This window comes from Podarcis tiliguerta, assembly GCF_965153285.1.
Source record: "Podarcis tiliguerta genome assembly, chromosome: 2".
In the NCBI taxonomy this organism is placed as follows: Eukaryota; Metazoa; Chordata; class Lepidosauria; order Squamata; family Lacertidae; genus Podarcis; species Podarcis tiliguerta.
This window is the reverse complement of record NC_139535.1, coordinates 13155427-13174230: the sequence shown is the minus strand read 5'-3', so window position 1 is coordinate 13174230 and position 18804 is coordinate 13155427. Positions and strand designations below refer to the sequence as shown.

Below are 18804 nucleotides of genomic sequence, written 5' to 3'. Positions count from 1 at the left end.
AACAGCTAGAAAAACAAAAACATTTAAAAACACATCCCATATTTCCATATCTTTACCTTTCATTTACTTGTTTCATCAACCTCCTCACACCTCCCTTTTTTGTATTCTAGTTCAATTAGCTATTTCAGCAAATCCTTTCCATCTTTCTCGATTTTTGTTCTATACTTTATCTTAACACAATCTAACTTTATATTTTCCACTTTGGCCCATTAACAATCAGTTTTTGCTTAATTCTTTATAACATTTCTGCTAAAACCATATAACTTCATTCCAGCATTCTCCTAGTCCTGTTACTTTTGATGCACATAGAGACCTATAAGCTCAGCTAACTAGCCAGGCTAGAGGCCTTGTGCCTTATCTTGTGCTAGGAGCAGCTTTAGTCCCAAGGTTGTAAACAACTGTCATGGGCAATCAAAGTCCCAGCTAGGGACGTCAGGACCAGGGCGAAATGGCGGGGTGGGAGCAGGAACAGGAGGCCAGAAGCCAGGAAGCCAAGGGTCCAAGGATCAGGAAGCAAGGAGTTACAAAGTCAAGGGTCCGAGGATCAAGAAGCAAGGAGTCATGAAGTCTAGGGTCAAGGAACATGTTGCTGTGGCAAAGAGCCGAAGGGAAAACGCTGACCTTATATCCCTTTCCGGCTCTTGCCACCAGATGCTGTGAGTTACCACTTGGCCTCACCTGTGCGGCCGCGCCTTGCCTCTTCAGAACAAACTTAGGAAGGCCCCAGTCCTGCAGAGTCCTGTTGGTCACAGGGCCTGGCTCCTGCACGCACACCCGACGACAACATTCCTAAGGGTCTACATTTGAAAGGAGAAGTGCCTTGCTGTTCTGAGATGTACCTTCAAATGTGCAAACACCCTCAAGATAAACCTATTTAGGGAAAGGAATGCAAAGAGACCACGTGTAGCGGGGGCTTCTTAGAGAGAGAGTCCTTTGTTTCCTTGCCTAATGAACAGGTAATGAAGGAAAGACCATACATGGTACAATTAGTATTGTGTTGTAACTTTAGATTGGAGGAAGTTTATGCATATGTATTGCTTTAACAGATAACAGCTATGCATAGTAGCAGACCCCACCCTTTCGGGCTTGCTCAGCTTATAGAGAGTGATCCTACAGAGACTTTATTGCTAGCAATAAACACCTTTTGTTTTCTCACCGCCACGTGGAGATTTCCTTCAGCCTCAAACGTTAAGTTTGCTAGACTTCAAATGATTTTGTAGAAAAGGAAATAATACTTGGCATTGCAGTGGAAGGGTCATAGCCCTTTTGAGTGTATTCTTCGCAGTTTCTGGGAAAGATCCCCATCCCAAATCAGTCACAGCAGATAACACCAAGTTTCATGGACCAATGGTCTCACTCAGTGGTCCTTTGCTTTAATTTACTTGCTTTTAGTTTACATCAACTTATTGCGGTCCTAATGCTGTGGGATTTCTGAAGCCAAGTGAATGACAACTGTTGGTGTTTAGTTTGCTAAAAAAAAAACTAGTTGATCTGGTTTGTTGCCATTGAAGGTCATTTTTTTGAACTAGAGCACATGTGCTGCTTTTCTGCTGCTGACGATGCATTTGGAGGACTGTAATAAGTGGAAGGAAATGACAAAGAACAGGGTCTTTGTTGTTGTTTAGTCGTTCAGTCGTGTCCGACTCTTCGTGACCCCATGGACCAGAGCACGCCAGGCACTTCTGTCTTCCACAACAGGGTCTTAGGCCCAGGCAAACTGGGAAACAATCATCCTGTGGTCACAAGTCCTTTGTTGTTTAGTTGTTTAGTCATGTCTGACTCTTCGTGACCCCATGGACCAGAGCACGTCAGGCACTTCCTGTCTTCCACTGCCTCCCACAGTTTGGTCAGACTCATGTTTGTAGCTTCGAGAACACTGTCGAACCATCTTGTCCTCTGTCATCCCCTTCTCCTTGTGCCCTCCATCTTTCCCAACATCAGGGTCTTTTCCAGGGAGTCTTCTCTTCTCATGAGGTGGCCAAAATATTGGAGCCTCAGCTTCAGGATCTGTCCTTCCAGTGAGCACTCAGGGCTGATTTCCTTCAGAATGGAGAGGTTTGATCTTCTTGCAGTCCATGGGACTCTCAAGAGTCTCCTCCAGCACCATAATTCAAAAGCATCAATTCTTCGGCGATCAGCCTTCTTTATGGTCCAGCTCTCACTTCCATACATCACTACTGGGAAAACCATAGCTTTAACTATACGGACCTTGGTTGGCAAGGTGATGTCTCTGCTTTTTAAGACGCTGTCTAGGTTTGCCATCGCCTTTCTCCCAAGGAGCAGGCGTCTTTTAATTTTGTGACTGCTGTCACCATCTGCAATGATCAGGGTCTTAGGTCCAGGCAAACTGGGAAACAATCATCCTGTGGTCACAAGTCCTTTAGGTTTACGGATTTTTCAACAGCAAAACTGTAGTCTTGCTTCACATACAGATTCCCGCAAAGCTGGGTTTCCCTTCCCCTCACAATATATCCCTGGTCCTATTGTGTGCCATCAGCTGCTCAACTGTTAATATTCTTATTATTTTTATGAAATGTATTGGTTCTTCTTCTCCTTTTATTTTACCAAAGTATCCTTAGGCGACTTACAATATATAAACAAGCAGGCAAGCCTTTATTGCTATCAGTGGGGCTTGTGGAAAATGAGGGAGTCCAGTGCACTTCTTCTGCCACTCAGCTTGCTGGACTGTAGCAGAGTAAACACAGCATGTGCTCTGTGCGCAAGCATGCAATGCAGAAAAGAGTCCATACACGGCTTCTCTAATCTAAGAAGCTTTATTTTACAGCAGCAATAAATCAACATCTCCAGGAGAAACTGGCATGGTGACTCCCTTCGTTGGTAAAAACCCAAACCAGACTGAACACACACAGAACAAAGAACAGATCCCTGGATGGAGACCATAACCCCAGTGGGCAGGATGCTCACTCTGAGCTGCTTAACCCTATAAGCTCTGAGTCTCCCCACAGGGCTGCATTCCACTAAATAGTTGTGCTAAGGGAAGTAGCTGCAAGGAGTTATTCAAGCACAACAGGGGTTTCCTTTCTTCTGTGCCCTGAAAATCAACACCAGAGGTTCAGGAAAGCCCCCAGAACAGCACACAGGAGGAGGAGGAGGACAGGATAGGTCATTCCATCAGGAAATGAGAAACGCTTCAGCTGGTGCAGTGATATCCTTAGTACTGCTTTCATTTCCACCCTAAGATCAGATCCTTCAACACCATATGGGCATTAGTTGAATAAAACCCAATATTGATTTTTTAATGTAATTTTTATTAAATTTCTCTAATATACATTTCAAGATATTCATTTAGACAACCTCAAATCAGTGACTTCCCTTCTTTTTCCGTGGTTCATTTTGCATATCATAAATCCCTGCATACATAAGTTCTTCTTTTTTGCTCTCTTATTCTATATGTTAAATCTGTAAGCTGCACGTATTCCATCATTTTAAGTTGCCATCCTTCTTTGGTTGGGACTTTGCTCGTTTTCCATTTTGGGGCTCACAAAACACGGACCGCAAGTAGTGGCATACAGAAACAATCTTTTTTGATACCTGGGAATTTCCCTCTGAATTACAGTGGTACCCCACAAGACGAATGCCTCGGAAGACGAAAAACTCGCTAGACGAAAGGGTTTTTCGTTTTCTGAGGTGCTTCGCAAGACGGATTTTCTTAAGGGCTTGCTTCGCTAGACGAAACGGCCCTGCCTCTCTTGTCATGGTGACGGTCACTGCACACACGCACACTCGCTTCCCCGCTCCTCCGGCTCCCTCCCACCTTCCGGCTGACGACTCCTCCGGCTCCCTCCCACCTTCCGGCTGACGGCCGACCTTCCGGCTGCCTCGCACCGCTGCCCACCGCCCTCGCGCCCTCCTCTCAGAGAGCCGTTGCCGCCAGCAGCCGGCGTTGCAGCCGGAGTTGCGCCCCTGAGCCCCGCCGCCCTCCAGCAGCTGCGTCGCACGGTGGCCACAAGGCGCGGGTGAGTCTGAGGTACCAGCTGCGGCAGCTGTCCTGCTTCTCCCCGCCCCTCCCCGCCGTTGTTAGTGTCTAAATGCAGTGGTGCTTCGCAAGACGAAAAAACTCGCACAATGAAAAAACTCGCGGAACGAATTAATTTCGTCTTACGAGGCACCACTGTATACCCAACAAAAAGGACTCTGGCTTTTTGGAAAGGTACTTTTAAACATTTTTTTCTAATACATTATATATCATTTCCCAGTACTCTTTTACCCATTTACAAGTCTACAACATAATAAAACGTACTCTTAACCTGATTACCTCTCCAACACTTATCTGATTAGGACTTATACATTTTAGCAAGTCTTCTCAGAGTTAAATACCATCTATAAATCATTTTCAGGGAGTTCTCCTTCAAGGAATAAGATGTAAAACCCAGTAATGTTAACATGATTCTACTTAGATTCAGATTGCAACAAAAATAGGGATTGCAAATCTTTAAAAGAAAAGGTCCTATGGCCATCCCACCTTCATTATGTCCAAAGACCACTTTCCTTTCTGATACACGTGGAGGAAAGATTTTAGCTTGGCATATTGGGATAGGAACACTCAATTCACATTCATCGGTTTTATTATTGCAGTGCTATGCCAAAAAAGTACTATTTTACATGTCATACCATTAGATGCTCCTTTTTATTCAGATCTGGCCTCAGGACAATAATGTAGGACTTGGGCATGAAGATGCAACCCAGTAACCCCGAACTGGAGGCCAAGATAGAGAAGACCTGCACGGCTACCATATATTTCCCCTTGGTGCTCAGGTAGGCTGGCACAAAGGACACCCAAACACTGCAAAACACCAGCATGCTGAAGGTGATCAGCTGGGCTTCATTGAAGGCCCCAGGCAGCTTCCTGGCTAGGAAAGCCACCGTGAAGCAGACGGCCGCCAGAAAGCCCATGTAGCCAAGGGCAGAAGAAAACATGGCAACAGAGCCTTCGTTACATTGCAGAATGATCTGCCCAGGCTGGGAGTGCATGTCGGAGTCTGGGAAGGGGGGAGACATTCCCAGCCAGACCATGCAGATGCCCCCTTGGACACTGGAAAAAGACAAAACCAGGCAGTTGGCCAAGCTCTTGCCCAGCCATTTCCTCATCTGGCTCCCTGGCTTTGTGGCCATAAACGCCACCACCACCGTGATGGTCTTTGCCAACAGGGAAGACACGGCCACGGAGAAGATGATGCTGAAGGCAGTTTGTCGGAGAAGGCAGGTCCACTTCTGGGGCCGACCGATGAATAAGAAGGAGGACAAGAAGGAGAGCAGGAGGGAGACGAGGAGCAAGTAGGTGAGGTCCCGGTTGTTGGCCTTGACTATTGGGGTGTCAAAGTGTTTAATGAAGATTCCCAAAAGAAAACCAGCAGTCAGGGACAAAAACAGGGCAAAAGAAGCTAGGATGATCCCCAGAGGTTCTTCATAGGACAAGAAATGTATAATCTTGGGGACACACTGATCTCTGTGTAGATTGGAATTCTGATCATCTGGACATTTGTTGCAGTGCTTTGCATCTGAAAAACACAAGAGTGACCTCAGTGTTGCCAATATAAATATTATAGCCATGACATTCCATAGTCTACTACATACCAACTACAGTGGTACCTCGGGATGCGAACGGGATCCGTTCCAGAGCCCCATTCGCATCCCGAACAGAACGTAAGACGCGACAGCATGTCTGCGCGTGCCGCGTTTCGCTTCTTCCGTGCATGCACGTGACGTCATTTTGACAGTCTGCGCATGCACGAGCAGCGTAACCCAGAAGTAACATGCCCTGTTACTTCCAGGTCACCACGGAGTGCAACCCGAAAGTGCTCAACCTGAAGCGTATTTATCCCGAGGTATGACTGAATGTAAGGGACGCAGGTGGCGCTGTGGGTTAAACCACATAGCCTAGGACTTTCCGATCAAAAGGTCGGCAGTTCGAATTCCCGCGACGGGGTGAGCTCCCATTTCTCGGTCCCTGCTCCTGCCAACCTAGCAGTTCGAAAGCAACTCAAAGTGCAAGTAGATAAATAGGTACAGCTCCGGCGGGAAGGTAAACGGCGCTTCCGTGCGCTGCTCTGGTTCGCCAGAAGCGGCTTAGTCATGCTGGCCACATAACCCGGAAGCTGTACGCCGGCCCCCTCAGCCTGTAAAGCGAGATGAGCGCCGCAACCCCAGAGTCGGCCACGATTGGACCTAACGGTCAGGGGTCCCCATTACCTTTAGCTTTATGACTGTATATTATTCTGTGATTCTTATTCTGTGTATTTTGGGTTGTGGGTTTGCCTTGAACAATTTTGGGCTATAGTTTGGGGTCAGAATAAAAGTATTAAGGGCCAGCATATCCCATTGAGCTCCTTTAATGTGACACGATCCCCCCCCCCCATAGGTACCAATACCTAGAACTGAAGGTGATTTTCTACTATGAAAAGGCATCTTTTTAAATATCCTTTCAGGGACATTTACCTTCCTGAATGGAGATTGTTCCTTCCATGCATTCAACACAAGCATAGCAGCAAATTGGTTCTCCCTCCTTAATGGCCTTGGCATATCCTGGACGACAGCTTTCGGTACACCTTGAAAGAGGCACGTTCTAGCCAAAATGAGAAAAAGCATCAAGCAGAAGATGTTAGGACTTTGTGGATAGGAGCCATAGAGTGCAGCTAGGATTGAATCATACAATGAGGTTAGAACTGCAGAATAAGATATGCAGGTGTCAGTTTGCTGCTGCCTCACCAATAGCATAGTATTGCTTGGTCTGATGTATCAAAGAGTATAAGTTGTGATCAATTATTTGACGCACCTGATTGAACCATCTGGGCCACACAATGACATTTCTGTCAATGGCAAACTTGATTTTCTCTGGAGATGCTGATCTCTCTACACTCCCAACTTTCAACCCAACAAGGGAATTATTGGGAAACGCCACCCAGTTGACAATGTCAAAGTCAGCTGCCAGCTCCCCATTCTCATCCCAATAAGCTCCGTCCATGGAAAAGTTGTAAAGGTGGGGGTTTCTTAGGAAAGAGTGCAGCTAAAATGGTACAGGAAAACACACCCACAATTAGCAAACGTGGAACAAAGTAGCGTACATGAGCCTTGGCCACTAAGAACTCTAGTCTCCCAAGGTGCAGTCCCAGAGACTCAGATGGGACTTTGATTTGGAAATAGCAGGGGTAGAGACATTAATATATTGCATGATAAAAATTAAAATCATGAATGAAAGCCAGTGTGGCTAGGATCAGGGTTTGTCATCCCATTCCAGAATCACTTAAAAGGGTGAGGCACTGGGAACTTGACAAAATGGGTTTGCCTCAATTATGTGTTCAAAACATCCCCACCAACCTTGAATATGTCCTCAAATTAGAATTTAATTTTTGACTCATGGTTCAGTGGTGAGAATGTGCCAGAGAAAGGATCATACCTGCCATGGTTGTATTCTTTCAAGGTCCTTCTTTCTGCTTCCCATCACGGCCATCTGTCTTGGTTTAGACGAGTATACAGCACTCAGGACACTTGCCATGGCCTGGATAGTGTTGTAAATACTGTAGCTGTCTTGAGACAGTGCTCTCTCAGTATATTCTTGTGACAAGGTCTCCAGTTCTCCTCTCTCTCTACATCTCTTCTGGACTCTCGCAGAATTCTTTGAAACAGAACACCTAAATGTCATATCCATAAGCAGGTGGGATTCAAGAGCATATGGATCAAATGTTTCGTATTTTGTCCTCCTCTTTGTCTGGATTAAGAAGGACAAAGAAGCAGGGACATATTGGGGATTTCCGTCAAATGCCATACTTATACTGACATCCTGCAAAGCTGTTGTGACCCAAACTTTCCCCACTGTTGCATTAAGGGTCTTTTCCATGGTTATCATATACCCTGCTAGAAATAAAGTGCATCGAACGTCTGCATGGTAGACAACAACATTGATTTGTCTCTGCATGATAAATGATATCAGGTGCTTTGGTTTATATATCACAATTTCTGTGAGACTTTCTGAGAAGGCCACACAAATATCATTCTTTGTGACGACAGCTGTGAAGGTCCTCATGAACATTTCTCCCTTGTCACTGTCTGGAGCAAGGAGACCGATCCACGTCCATTTGAAATGCAGGAGCAATTTGACCACAGCCAGGTAAGGAGGTTCTTGTTTTGGGACCATCCGGTAGAGGAAAGGGAACCGAGTTTTATCAGTAAATTCATGACTAACAAAACCGTAGCTGACCTAGGAAAAGAAAGAAAGAATTTGTTTTTTCGTTTGTTTTCAGGACCAAGTGCAAATATGTATTAACTTAAACTGATTAATAACTGGGGACATATTCACCATGATGAATATCAGCTGAGAGCCCAGATTTATTTTTCTTTAGTTAAAAGATTTATGATGGGGTTGTTTAATTTTGGATTTTGCAAGGTGGACTGTTTTTAATTTGAATGGTTTTGCTTTTTTTGAGAAGCAGATGTAGTGATTTTGTTTAACTGTTTTATAATCCCCCTGTTCAATTAGTATTTGCATGCAAGTGAGGGCAGCTCCCCCCCCAACTTGTTTACATATATACAACTTGTATACAGCAAGCATACATATACACAAACACATCATGTAGTTTAATGCAGCATTGGTATCCCACCCCCAAATTAAAAACCTGAAACCATGGAGCTTCCAAGTCTCTAGCAGCTTAGTCCCACCTTCCTTCTGCTCTGCCAACACTGTTAAAGGACAACCAGTAGCCTAGATCTGGTAGCCAAAGGGTGCGTTCAGACGTGGGGAATATTGGTTTTGCTGATATATAATGTTAGCACGCTATCCTGTTTTCTAATGTTCCTTTCACTTGCTGCATTACAGGACTATGGCTTTCTGACCAATATCCCAGTGTATGTTGCCCTCAATTTCATTCATAAGATTGCCTCCTTAAACCTCGCATCTAGAGAAGACGAGGGCACATCAGAGGATATGTTAGAAGTGCGATACTTACAGCAACAACTTTCATATTGAGTTCTGGCACCTTTCCCCCTAGAAAATGAGCATGGATCTAGGAAAGCCTAGAAAAAGATACATAGTTGTATATAGTCTGACGCAACCGGTGGAGAGAAACTGCAATGTGGAAATAGGCTCAGCCCCCCCCCCCCAACCCCAATTCATACCTGTGGGATTTTATAAATGTTCAGAATGGTTGAAATCAGGCTGGAAAGAGCAGAGTCACCTCCTTCTAGAACGGCCAGCTGTGCATTCTGTTTTTCACAGATGTAGTTTGGAACATTCTTCTGCCCACCAGACAGCAGGTCTAGCACAGCTTCATAAGTCATTATTGCATTAAAATAGCTCTCATAGAGGTTGTAGCCCAGGGTGATGTTGGGCAGGAGCCTGGGATTCCGACTGATCTCTTGAATGGCAAACAAGAAGTGCAGGATTTGCCAGTACCTCATATAATCATATCTGCAGCAAAACAGGTTTCATCATATATTTTATTCTGCATTCAGTGGAAGGGTGTTTAAGTTTCTGCATCTTTTCATATAAGGGAATTGATAACAAGTAGAAACATTTGGATTTTGCTTCTACTCATTTGGTGATGGTTGTTGGCAACAGGTTTTTTCTCCACAAGAAAAGGGAACATCCTCCATCAAAGTCCTGCTCTGGCCTAATTCGGTGTTTTGGGTATGATATACAAAGCCTTAGATGGCTTTCGACCTGCTTAATTGAAAGAGCACCTCTCCCCATATCACACTGCCTATAGTGCAAGCTCTGTTGGGGAGACACTAGAAGATGTTTTATCCTTAAAGGAAATCCAGGGGCCTACGAACCGACGCAAGTAAAACAAGTTACAAAATAAGTCACTGCACAAGCGTGTAAAGAAACACAGCATTCCACTGTTCCAAATTGCTCTTTTCTTGTTTGCTATATCTATAATATAATGGATTCTGGAATAGTAAATTCACCGTATTTCTTTTTCTTTTAAAAAGCTAAGAACCAACGTTCAGTATCCCATTGGAGTTAGCTGCAAACAACAACAGCACCATAGCCATATCTCATAGCCCAGTGGGCAGCTACACTGCAGACAGAGGGGGAAGCAGCGCCTGGTGTTTCATAGCTAGGCAGCTGCGCAAGAGATGTCTGGCTGTGCACTAAATTTCCTTGTGCACCAGGAATTATGGTTCCCTGAAGCCTAATGAGGACGTATTTGAGGTACAATTGATCAGGAAAAGACACCAGAAAAAAGGGAGAGTGTGGAATCACAGTTGAAAGTAATAGTAAATCTTTCTCCACGTGGTGACATACGTCAAACGAGAAAGTGATGGAGACACGGAGAAATCCTGCAGCAAGGTCACCAGAGTGCCTGTAGCTAAGACACCAGTGATGAGGTGGTCTCCTGGCTTATAATTATTAAGTGTGTCATTTCGATCATATATCACACCAAATTGGCATTTCCCCTTCAGCGTCCTACAGGACGAATGGGGCATCAGTAGCAAAAGAATTAGGGAGAGTATGATCATTTCACTGTTGTCTGCTGCTGCAGTCCCTTCTGCCCTGACTGCTCTCTACTGCAGATCTGCTGCAACGCCTTCTTAATCCAGATGGGAGTCCAGCTGTGGTTTCTAATCAAGAAGCTCATATTTAAACCCCACCTCCGCCTAGTCCCTGCCTGCCCTGAATTTGAGCTCAGGCTCTCAGTGGCCCGAGAGATATTAATGCACCAACCTTTCCACATACAAAGTTTTTACATGTTGTTCTTCCTTCTGACTTCTTTGTTATTAGTTTCAGAGATAATATTTGGACAACATTACAGAGCTTCTCAGAAGGAAAAAAAATTAAAATTAATTACAATAGTTTTGATAATTATCAGGTGCAGAGTACACAGCAAAGTCTTGATTCTCTCTGCGGCAGGTGTATAGCTGGGGAAAAGATGTTGATGAGACTCTGCGGTGTGGCTTTGTGCACTGTCTACATTCACAGCTCAACTCCCTGAGGTTGAAAGGGAGGTTTGATCCTCCATTGCATTAGGAAGGATTCAGATTTACAAAACATACACTCGTTCTGTCTAAACTTTATGAACTTATCAAGCTGTCTCGTAGGAAGTCAAAACAGCCCAAAGTTTCCTAGAACTTCCTAGAATCCCAAATAGTCTTTTCCAACCCTGTTATGTGAGATACTTTTGTACAAAATAATAGGATAATAATAATAATAATAATAATAATAATAATAATAATAATAATAGGATAATAGGTATTGCAATGGAATCACAATTGCTCAGTTCTTAGGGCACATTCTTTGTATGCAAAAAGTTCCTGAGGTCCAGCGCCGAGGGCCTTCTGGCAGTTTCCTTCCTGCGAGAAATGAGGTTACAGGGAACCAGACAGAGGGCCTTCGTGTTAGTGGCACCTCCCCTGTGGAATGCCCTCCCATTAGATGTCAAGGAAATAAATAAACAACTATCTGACTTTTAGAAGACATCTGAAGGCAGTCCTGTTTAGGGAAGTTTTTAATGTTTGAAGTTTTATTGTGTTTTTAATATTCTGTTGGGAGCTGCCCTGAGTGGCATGGGGACCCAGCCAGATGGGTGTGGTATGTATGAATGTATGTATGTACGTAAAGGTGAAGGGACCCCTGACCATTAGGTCCAGTTGTGACCGATTCTGGGGTTGCAGCGCTCATCTCGCTTTATTGGCCAAGGGAGCCGGCATACAGCTTCCAGGTCATGTGGCCAGCATGACTAAACCGCTTCTGGCGAACCAGAGCAGCACACAGAAACACCGTTTACCTTCCCACTGGAACGGTACCTATTTATCTACTTGCACTTTGACGAGCTTTCAAACTGCTAGGTGGGCATGAACTGGGACCGAGCAACAGGAATTCACCCCGTTGCAGGGATTCGAGCTGCCAACCTCTGATCGGCAAGCCCTAGGCTCTGTGGTTTAACCCACAGCGCCACCCGCGTCCCACATGTGCTGCCTTTGAGACTTTCAGCACATTCCTTGAATGGGCCATTTGCCATAAAATGGGCTTCAGCTATGTGTGTATCATTATCTCGATGATTTCCTCTTTATGACCCCAACTTCTTCCCCACCCTTGTCAACAGCTCATGGATGGTTTTGCCACCATGACACAGGAATTGGGATCCCTCTGGCCTTGGAAAAAACTGAAGGCCCGGTTAGTAAACTTACCTATCTTGGCATTGGATTAGATTTGGTGACACAGGCTTCCCGTCTTCTGCAGGATAAAATAGCAACCCTGCGAGTGGTTATTAGGCAGCACCTACATCTTTAAAAGGTGATGTTATGGCAAGTCCTGCGGGAGGACTTCCGGTGGAGCGCGATCTCGTCGCAAGCGGGGTTTTTCCCGAGAGGGAAAACCCGGGCTATTTTGGAGGAGTTAGGGGTGCTACAGGGCGCAGTAGCCCCCGAAAAAACCTCTGGTGGGAGTCCAGAAGGTCAGGTTCCCGGCGGTACCAGAAGCGGTTCGCCCGGCCATCAGGTAGCTTTGTAGAAGTGAAGAGAACGGCGGAGCGGACCAGCGGGTCGAGGGACGCCATTATCTACCTCCAAATAGCGAAGCCCCGAGCTTGCCGGGGAAGCGCTACGCTCTCAAAAACATTGAAACCCGGCACCGAAATTTAAACAACAACTCAGGATTAAATAAGGAAGTCCCGGGGAGCAAAAGAAGATCTCTCCCGAGTTCAGCCGGCAGCCGAAATCGGCTAAGACGCAGCACCGTTTACAGAGCGGCATCAAAGGAAAGTGAGTCACCCTGGCGGATACTGTTTCTTTTTCCCCATAAGTTACTTTTAAAGTTACAAAGTGATTTGCCAGAACATTTCAGGCAATTTAAAATAGGGGGAAACAGAAGATAAATACGGTTTAAAAGGAGGCTTTCTGTTTTACTGAGGGGGTCTTTGTTAAAGATAGAGGTGCTTCCTTATTTTCATTTGTGATTAGAACAATAGACTGCCAAACGGAAGAGAAGCCCTCGACGCCATTACTCACTACCGAGCATTCTCTACAACACAACTAAGGAATTGTAAGCTAAAATATTTCTGGACTGGGAAGTTGGGACTGTTAACCATTGGATATTACTTACAACGGATTTTTTCTTTTTCTTTTTATTTTTGTGGGGAATAAGTTAAAATAGCCCTTAAATCTCGGACCAAAAAGTTAGGAAACTACGCCACACTACTAAGTTATACCCCCTAGTGGCAAACAAAAAAATTACAGTTTATTTTTCTGATCTCAGCCACATTTGGCACTCTTGGGGAAATCCCCCCCATTAGGAGGAGGGAGTTTAGACAGAAGACTGGTTCTCTACCCTGAGACTCCTGGTGGTACTGGATTGATTTGTGATCTCTGCTTTTGTTCTTAATTGAGAATTTGGCTTTTAATTTGGTTTTTTGTGGGACTAATCGACGGAAACTATTGGGTTTGGACCCCGGAGTTTAAGATAAATATAATTTGACTAACCCCAAAAGCGGATTAGCCTGATTGGAGGCAAGAAGAGGACAAATTAAAATGGATTAGCCTGAATGGAGGCAAGAAGATGATTCAAATTTTACCTAAAATGGATTAGCCTGATTGGAGGCAAGAAGAAAACGGACTAATGTTGAACTATTGATGAACTAAAATTAATCCAACTGACGCTCTGTAAAAATTGGAAAAGGGTCCAAAAGGGAAGACATAAAATAATTATTGATATTTTGTGATATATTTAAGTTGGAAATTATCATTTATATTTAAGTTGAAAATATTTTGTGATATATTTAAGTTGGAAATTAAGAAGAGGGAGAAAGGGGTGGTTGGTGGAAATATTTGAAAATAAGGAGAGGGTATAAAATTGGGATATAATGTCTAATCCGGGGGAAAAAGGGGCGGAGGGGACACCAGCAGAGAGAAAGGGGTCCAAACAAGAAACAGAGTTTAAGACGGAGATTTTAAAAATGTTTGCTGAAATTAAACAGAGCCAGAATAACTTGGAAACAAAATTAGAACATGTGGACAATAAAATTGGAAATATGGATAAAAAAATGGATGAGACAGTAAAGGAATTGAAAGGACAATTGAAGGAGGTGGCGAAAAGGACACAATCATTGGAGGAAGGAATGAAGAAGATAAGATCAGAAATGAAGGATGTCAGAAAGGAGGAAGAGAAGATGAAAATGGAGATGAGAGATCTAAGCAAAGCACAAGAAGACATGAAGGATTTAATTGCTATGAATGAACTTAGGCAGAGAGAAGTGAATTTAAGACTGAGAGCGGTACCAGAAACACAAGGAGAAAATATTAAAGATAAGCTGATTTCAGAGTTAGCACAGTGGTTAGAGATACCGGTCGAAGAGATGGCAAAAACAGTGCAAAGTGCATTCAGAATGAGAGTAAAATCAACGAAAGCAAGAAGATTTACCGGAGACTGCTTAATTACATTCAATGACAGAGATATGAGGAACACAATTTTGCAGAAAAACAGAGAGAAAAGATTGAGTATAAATGGGAACTATATAATCATATTCAAAGATGTTCCGATCAGATTGCTCAAACGAAGAGACCCTTACAAATCATTAGTCCAGACGCTGAAGAAAAATAAGATCGATTTTAGATGGGAATTCCCGGAGGGGATAACATTTACATATAAAGGTAAAAGACACAGATTGACAAGCCCAGAAGAGATGGGGAAATTTCTGAGAAAATATAAAGAGTTAAAACTGGAGAAAGAGGAGGACAAAGGAGCTGATGAAGGAGCAACAGGCGGATCAGAAGAAGAGGAGGAAGAAGAGAAGGAGAAGACAGAGGAGGAAGAAGAGGAGGAAGACGAAGCCAAATTATAAAATTATAAAATTATTTAAAAATTATTAAAATTGAAATTTGGAAGTTATGGCGTTGAAAATTTGGAATTGGAACATCAATGGAATGAACGATAAAAAAAAGAGAAACAGAATTGAACAATTTTTGAAGAGGAAACATCTGGATATAATTTGCTTGCAAGAAACACACGTGGCAAGAAGACAGAAAAAGATACTGATTAACAAAAGATTGGGAAATTGTCAGAGCTGGCTCCTGGTCCCAGCTCACAGAGGACCAACGCTAGCCGGTAGTAATGTATCAAAGTCTTTATTGAAGTATAGTTTCCATTTCCAAGCCTCAGCGCCCCAGCTCTACGTCTAGGGTCTAGACCGGCGAAGCTCCATCTGAGTCTCCACCCCCTGTACACCAGTTTAAGACTCTAATCTTACTCCACCTCTTCCTTCTCTCCTTTCTCCTCTGGGTCCTGCTACCCCCCGGGGTCTCCTCCTTCCTGGACTCTTCCGACGCAGACGTTGACCCCCCTGACTCCTCCCCCTCTCTTCGGCGGGCTTTAGGACCTGGCTCCCTACCCGGGCTGCCAACTGTGCTGCCCTCCTGTATATTTGAACTTGGCGCGCGCGCGCGTTTAACCTTCCTCTTGACCGTTTCCTCGCTCCCTGACGGAGGTGTGGTCAATACTGCCTCCTGTTCTCCCGCTGGTAGCGCGCCGCCTGATCCCGATGCCTGGGACTCCTCCCCCCTACTGCACTCTGGTGTGGACGCTGGTCCAGATTTCCAACTGCTGCTCTCTGAGTCTCCTCTGGCCCCTTCTTCCTGAAGTGCCCCCCTGGGCACTCCCCTTGCCCTGACCATGGGAGCCCCCTTTTGTGAATCCTCCGATTCACTGGAAAGACTCAGAGACCTCGGACCGCTGTCATCGCTGACATTTCCTTCGGACTCCTCCCCCTCGCTCTCCATTTCCTCCCTCTCCTGTGCCTCTGCTCCTGAACCCCTGACATCCATCCCCCCCTCGAAGCCCCCCCTTCCCCCCTCCCCTCCTTCAGATGTGGGTGCTGGGTGCTCCGTCGTTGTGGGGGTGAATGGCGGATACAGTTCGTCCCCCGTGGCGTGCATCCAGCCGGATAAGTCCGGCTCGTCCCCCGTGCTCTCGCCGACCTCGATTTCCTCTGCTTCCATCTCTGTGCCACCGTGCTCGAACCCAACGTCCTCCCCCAGCACGTCCATGTCCATCTCTCCCCCGGTCACCTCTGGGGCCGTTGCCTGCCAAGGACCCCCCAGCCACTTCCTGCTCCACCGCTCCTCTGGTCGATCGTCCCACCAAAAAGAGCGGTCTGAGGCAAACCCCGAGGGCGATCCCTCCGGGGAACGTGTGTCTAGTGCCGGTTCTTCGTCTGAGGTGAACCCCTGGAACGTGCTGGCTGAAAGCGTGGGTGTGAAAAGCCAGTCGTCGAAATACTCGGCTGGCATGGGCCTGTGCGGGAACAAGGCATGAAACTCTTCCTTGAGAAGAGGCTCGTCCAAGGCATAGTCCGGCACCCAACGGTTGGCGCTGGCCGGGGTACCTTCGCTGGCGAGAAAATATTCTACTCCCTCTTCCCCCCATCTCGAGTCTAAAATCTCTGTGACCTGGTTGATGGGTTCCCCTCTTGGCGACCCCCTCCTCGTGGGCGTCTCCCTATACGGGTCTGGTGCCGTGCCCTGCGCCTGAAATCGGTGAGGTGCTTTGTAGGGCGTGAGCACTGACCTATGGAACACTGGGTGCATTCTGGATCCCTCCGGAAGTGTCAACCGGAAGGCCACTGGATTGATCTGTGCCTCGACTTGGTAAGGTCCTAGCTGCTTATGTCCGAGCTTCTTCTTCGCTAATGATCTGGTCGGCACTGCTTGGGCTGCTAACCACACCCAGTCTCCCACCTGTATGTCCTCCCCAACCCTTCTGTGCTTGTCAGCCTGCAGTTTGTATGCGTGCTTTGCTAGTTCTAACTGCCTCCGAAGCTGTTCGTGAACTTCCTGCAATTCTGACGCTAAGACTTCCGCTGCCTGTGGCTCCCCCTCCCCCAGTCTCTCTAATCCCGGGAAGGTTCTGGGATGCCTCCCGTTGTTGGCGAAGAATGGTGTCACCCCCGTGGACACGTGCTTCGTGTTGTTGTAGGCGAACTCAGCGAGCGGTAGGTAGTCTACCCATGTTGCCGGCTGCTGATTTGCATAGCATCTCAGGTACTGCTGCATGATGGCGTTGACGCGCTCCGCTTGTCCGTTGGTCTGCGGGTGTCTCGCCGACGCTAGGTTGATCTTGACGTTCAGGAAACCCATCAGCTTCTGCCAGAAGTTCGAGATGAACTGTCGCCCCCTGTCGGACAAGATAGACCGTGGCAGACCGTGCACCCTGAAGACGTGGTCTATGAACAGTTTGGCGGTCTGTTCCGCCGTGGCCACCTTCGCGCACGGAATGAAGTGGGCCATTTTGGTGAACATGTCCACCACCACTAGCACTGCCGTCTTGCCCCTCGAGCTGGGTAAATCCGTGACAAAGTCCAGGGCCACCCTCTCCCACGGTGCGCTCGGTGTCTGCAGCGGTTCGAGCAGTCCCGCCGGAGGTTTGTGCACTGACTTGGCCCTTTGGCAGGTGTCGCACCTCGAGACGTACTCCGCGACTTCCACCCGCATCTTGGGCCACCAAAAATCTCTGGCTACTAATTCTGCCGTCTTCTCTTTGCCAAAGTGCCCGGCGGTGGGTGCGTCGTGCAACTGCTGCAGTACTTTCGCGCGGAGGTCGTCTCCCGGTACGTAGAGGGCCCCTCTGCGGATGAGCAATCCATCGCGTATCTGGAAGTCGTCGTCCTTCGCCATGCCCTTGTGCACCTCCTCCATCTTGGCTCGTGCAAAGGGGTCTTCCTGCAGCGCTCGACGGACAGCATCCAGGTCCACGGTTGCTGAAGCGCACGCCCACGCTTCCGGTGCGAAAATGTGCTTGGCCGCTGCTGGTGCCGCCTCTTCGAGGTATTGCGGCTTTCTGGACAGTGCATCTGCCATGATGTTGTTGTCGCCTGGGATGTACTCTATCCTGAAGTCGAAATCTGCAAAGAACTCCGCCCATCGTATGTGCCGCTGGTTCAGGAACCTTGCCGTGCGCCAGTACTCCAGGTTCTTATGGTCCGTGCGAACCTGCACTGTGTGCTTGGCTCCGACGAGGAAGTGCCGCCACGCCTTGAATGCTGCATGAATGGCCAGCAACTCCCTGTCCCAGATGGTGTAGTTCTGCTCCGACTTGCTGAGCTTTCGAGAGTAGAAGGCGCACGGTCTCCAGTCCCCATGCGGGTCCTGCTGCAACAGTACTGCTCCCACGGCTCTGTCTGAGGCGTCCGTTTCAACTCTCATCGGTCTGCTGGGATTCACGTGCAGCAGCTGCTCTTCGGAGGAGAAGAGACGCTTGAGATTCTGAAAGGACTGCTCCGCTTGCTCCGTCCAGATGAATTTCTTCTTCTTGGAGCTGAGCGTGTCCGTAATGGCCACTGTCTGCATCGCGAACCCCTTGATGAACTTGCGGTAAAAGTTGGCGAAACCCACAAACCGCTGGACCTCCTTCCGGTTGCGCGGGCTCTTCCAGTCCAACACTGCACGAACCTTGGCGCTGTCCATGGCGAGCCCCTTGTCCGACAACTTGTAGCCCAGGAAATCTACCTCCTTCCTGTCGAACTGGCACTTTTCCAGCTTGGCGTACAGCCTATGCTCCTGCAGTCTCTGCAGAACTTCCTTGATGTCTCCCTCGTGGGTCTCCTCTGATTCCGAGAATATCAGGATGTCATCCAGGAAGCAGACGCATTTCTTGTAGAGGAGACCCGCCAGTACGTGATGCATGAAGGCTTGAAAACAGTGAGAGCCATTTTGTAATCCAAAAGGCATGACCCTGTATTCATAGGTGCCCAGGGGCGTGAACATGGCAGTCTTCCATTCGTCGCCCTCCCGTATGCGAATCAGGTTGTACGCCCCTCGCAGGTCCAACTTCGTGAAGATGCGTCCTTTCCTTACCGTTGC

General features: G+C 46.8%; 2 protein-coding genes across 2 annotated transcripts in view; one reads left to right on the top strand and one right to left on the bottom strand.

Moving 5' to 3' along the window:
* The window catches only part of LOC310670718 (macrophage mannose receptor 1-like), a 225773-nt gene that overhangs the window by 53628 nt on the left and 153341 nt on the right, over positions 1 to 18804 (top strand). The gene's annotated exons all lie outside the window — the stretch shown is intronic.
* Positions 4627 to 5571, bottom strand: LOC310672926 (vomeronasal type-2 receptor 26-like; the record flags this gene model as incomplete). The annotated part of the gene is made up of 1 exon (XM_083430610.1): positions 4627 to 5571. One exon carries the CDS (start codon positions 5569 to 5571, stop codon positions 4627 to 4629), a length of 945 nt encoding a protein of 314 aa, XP_083286736.1.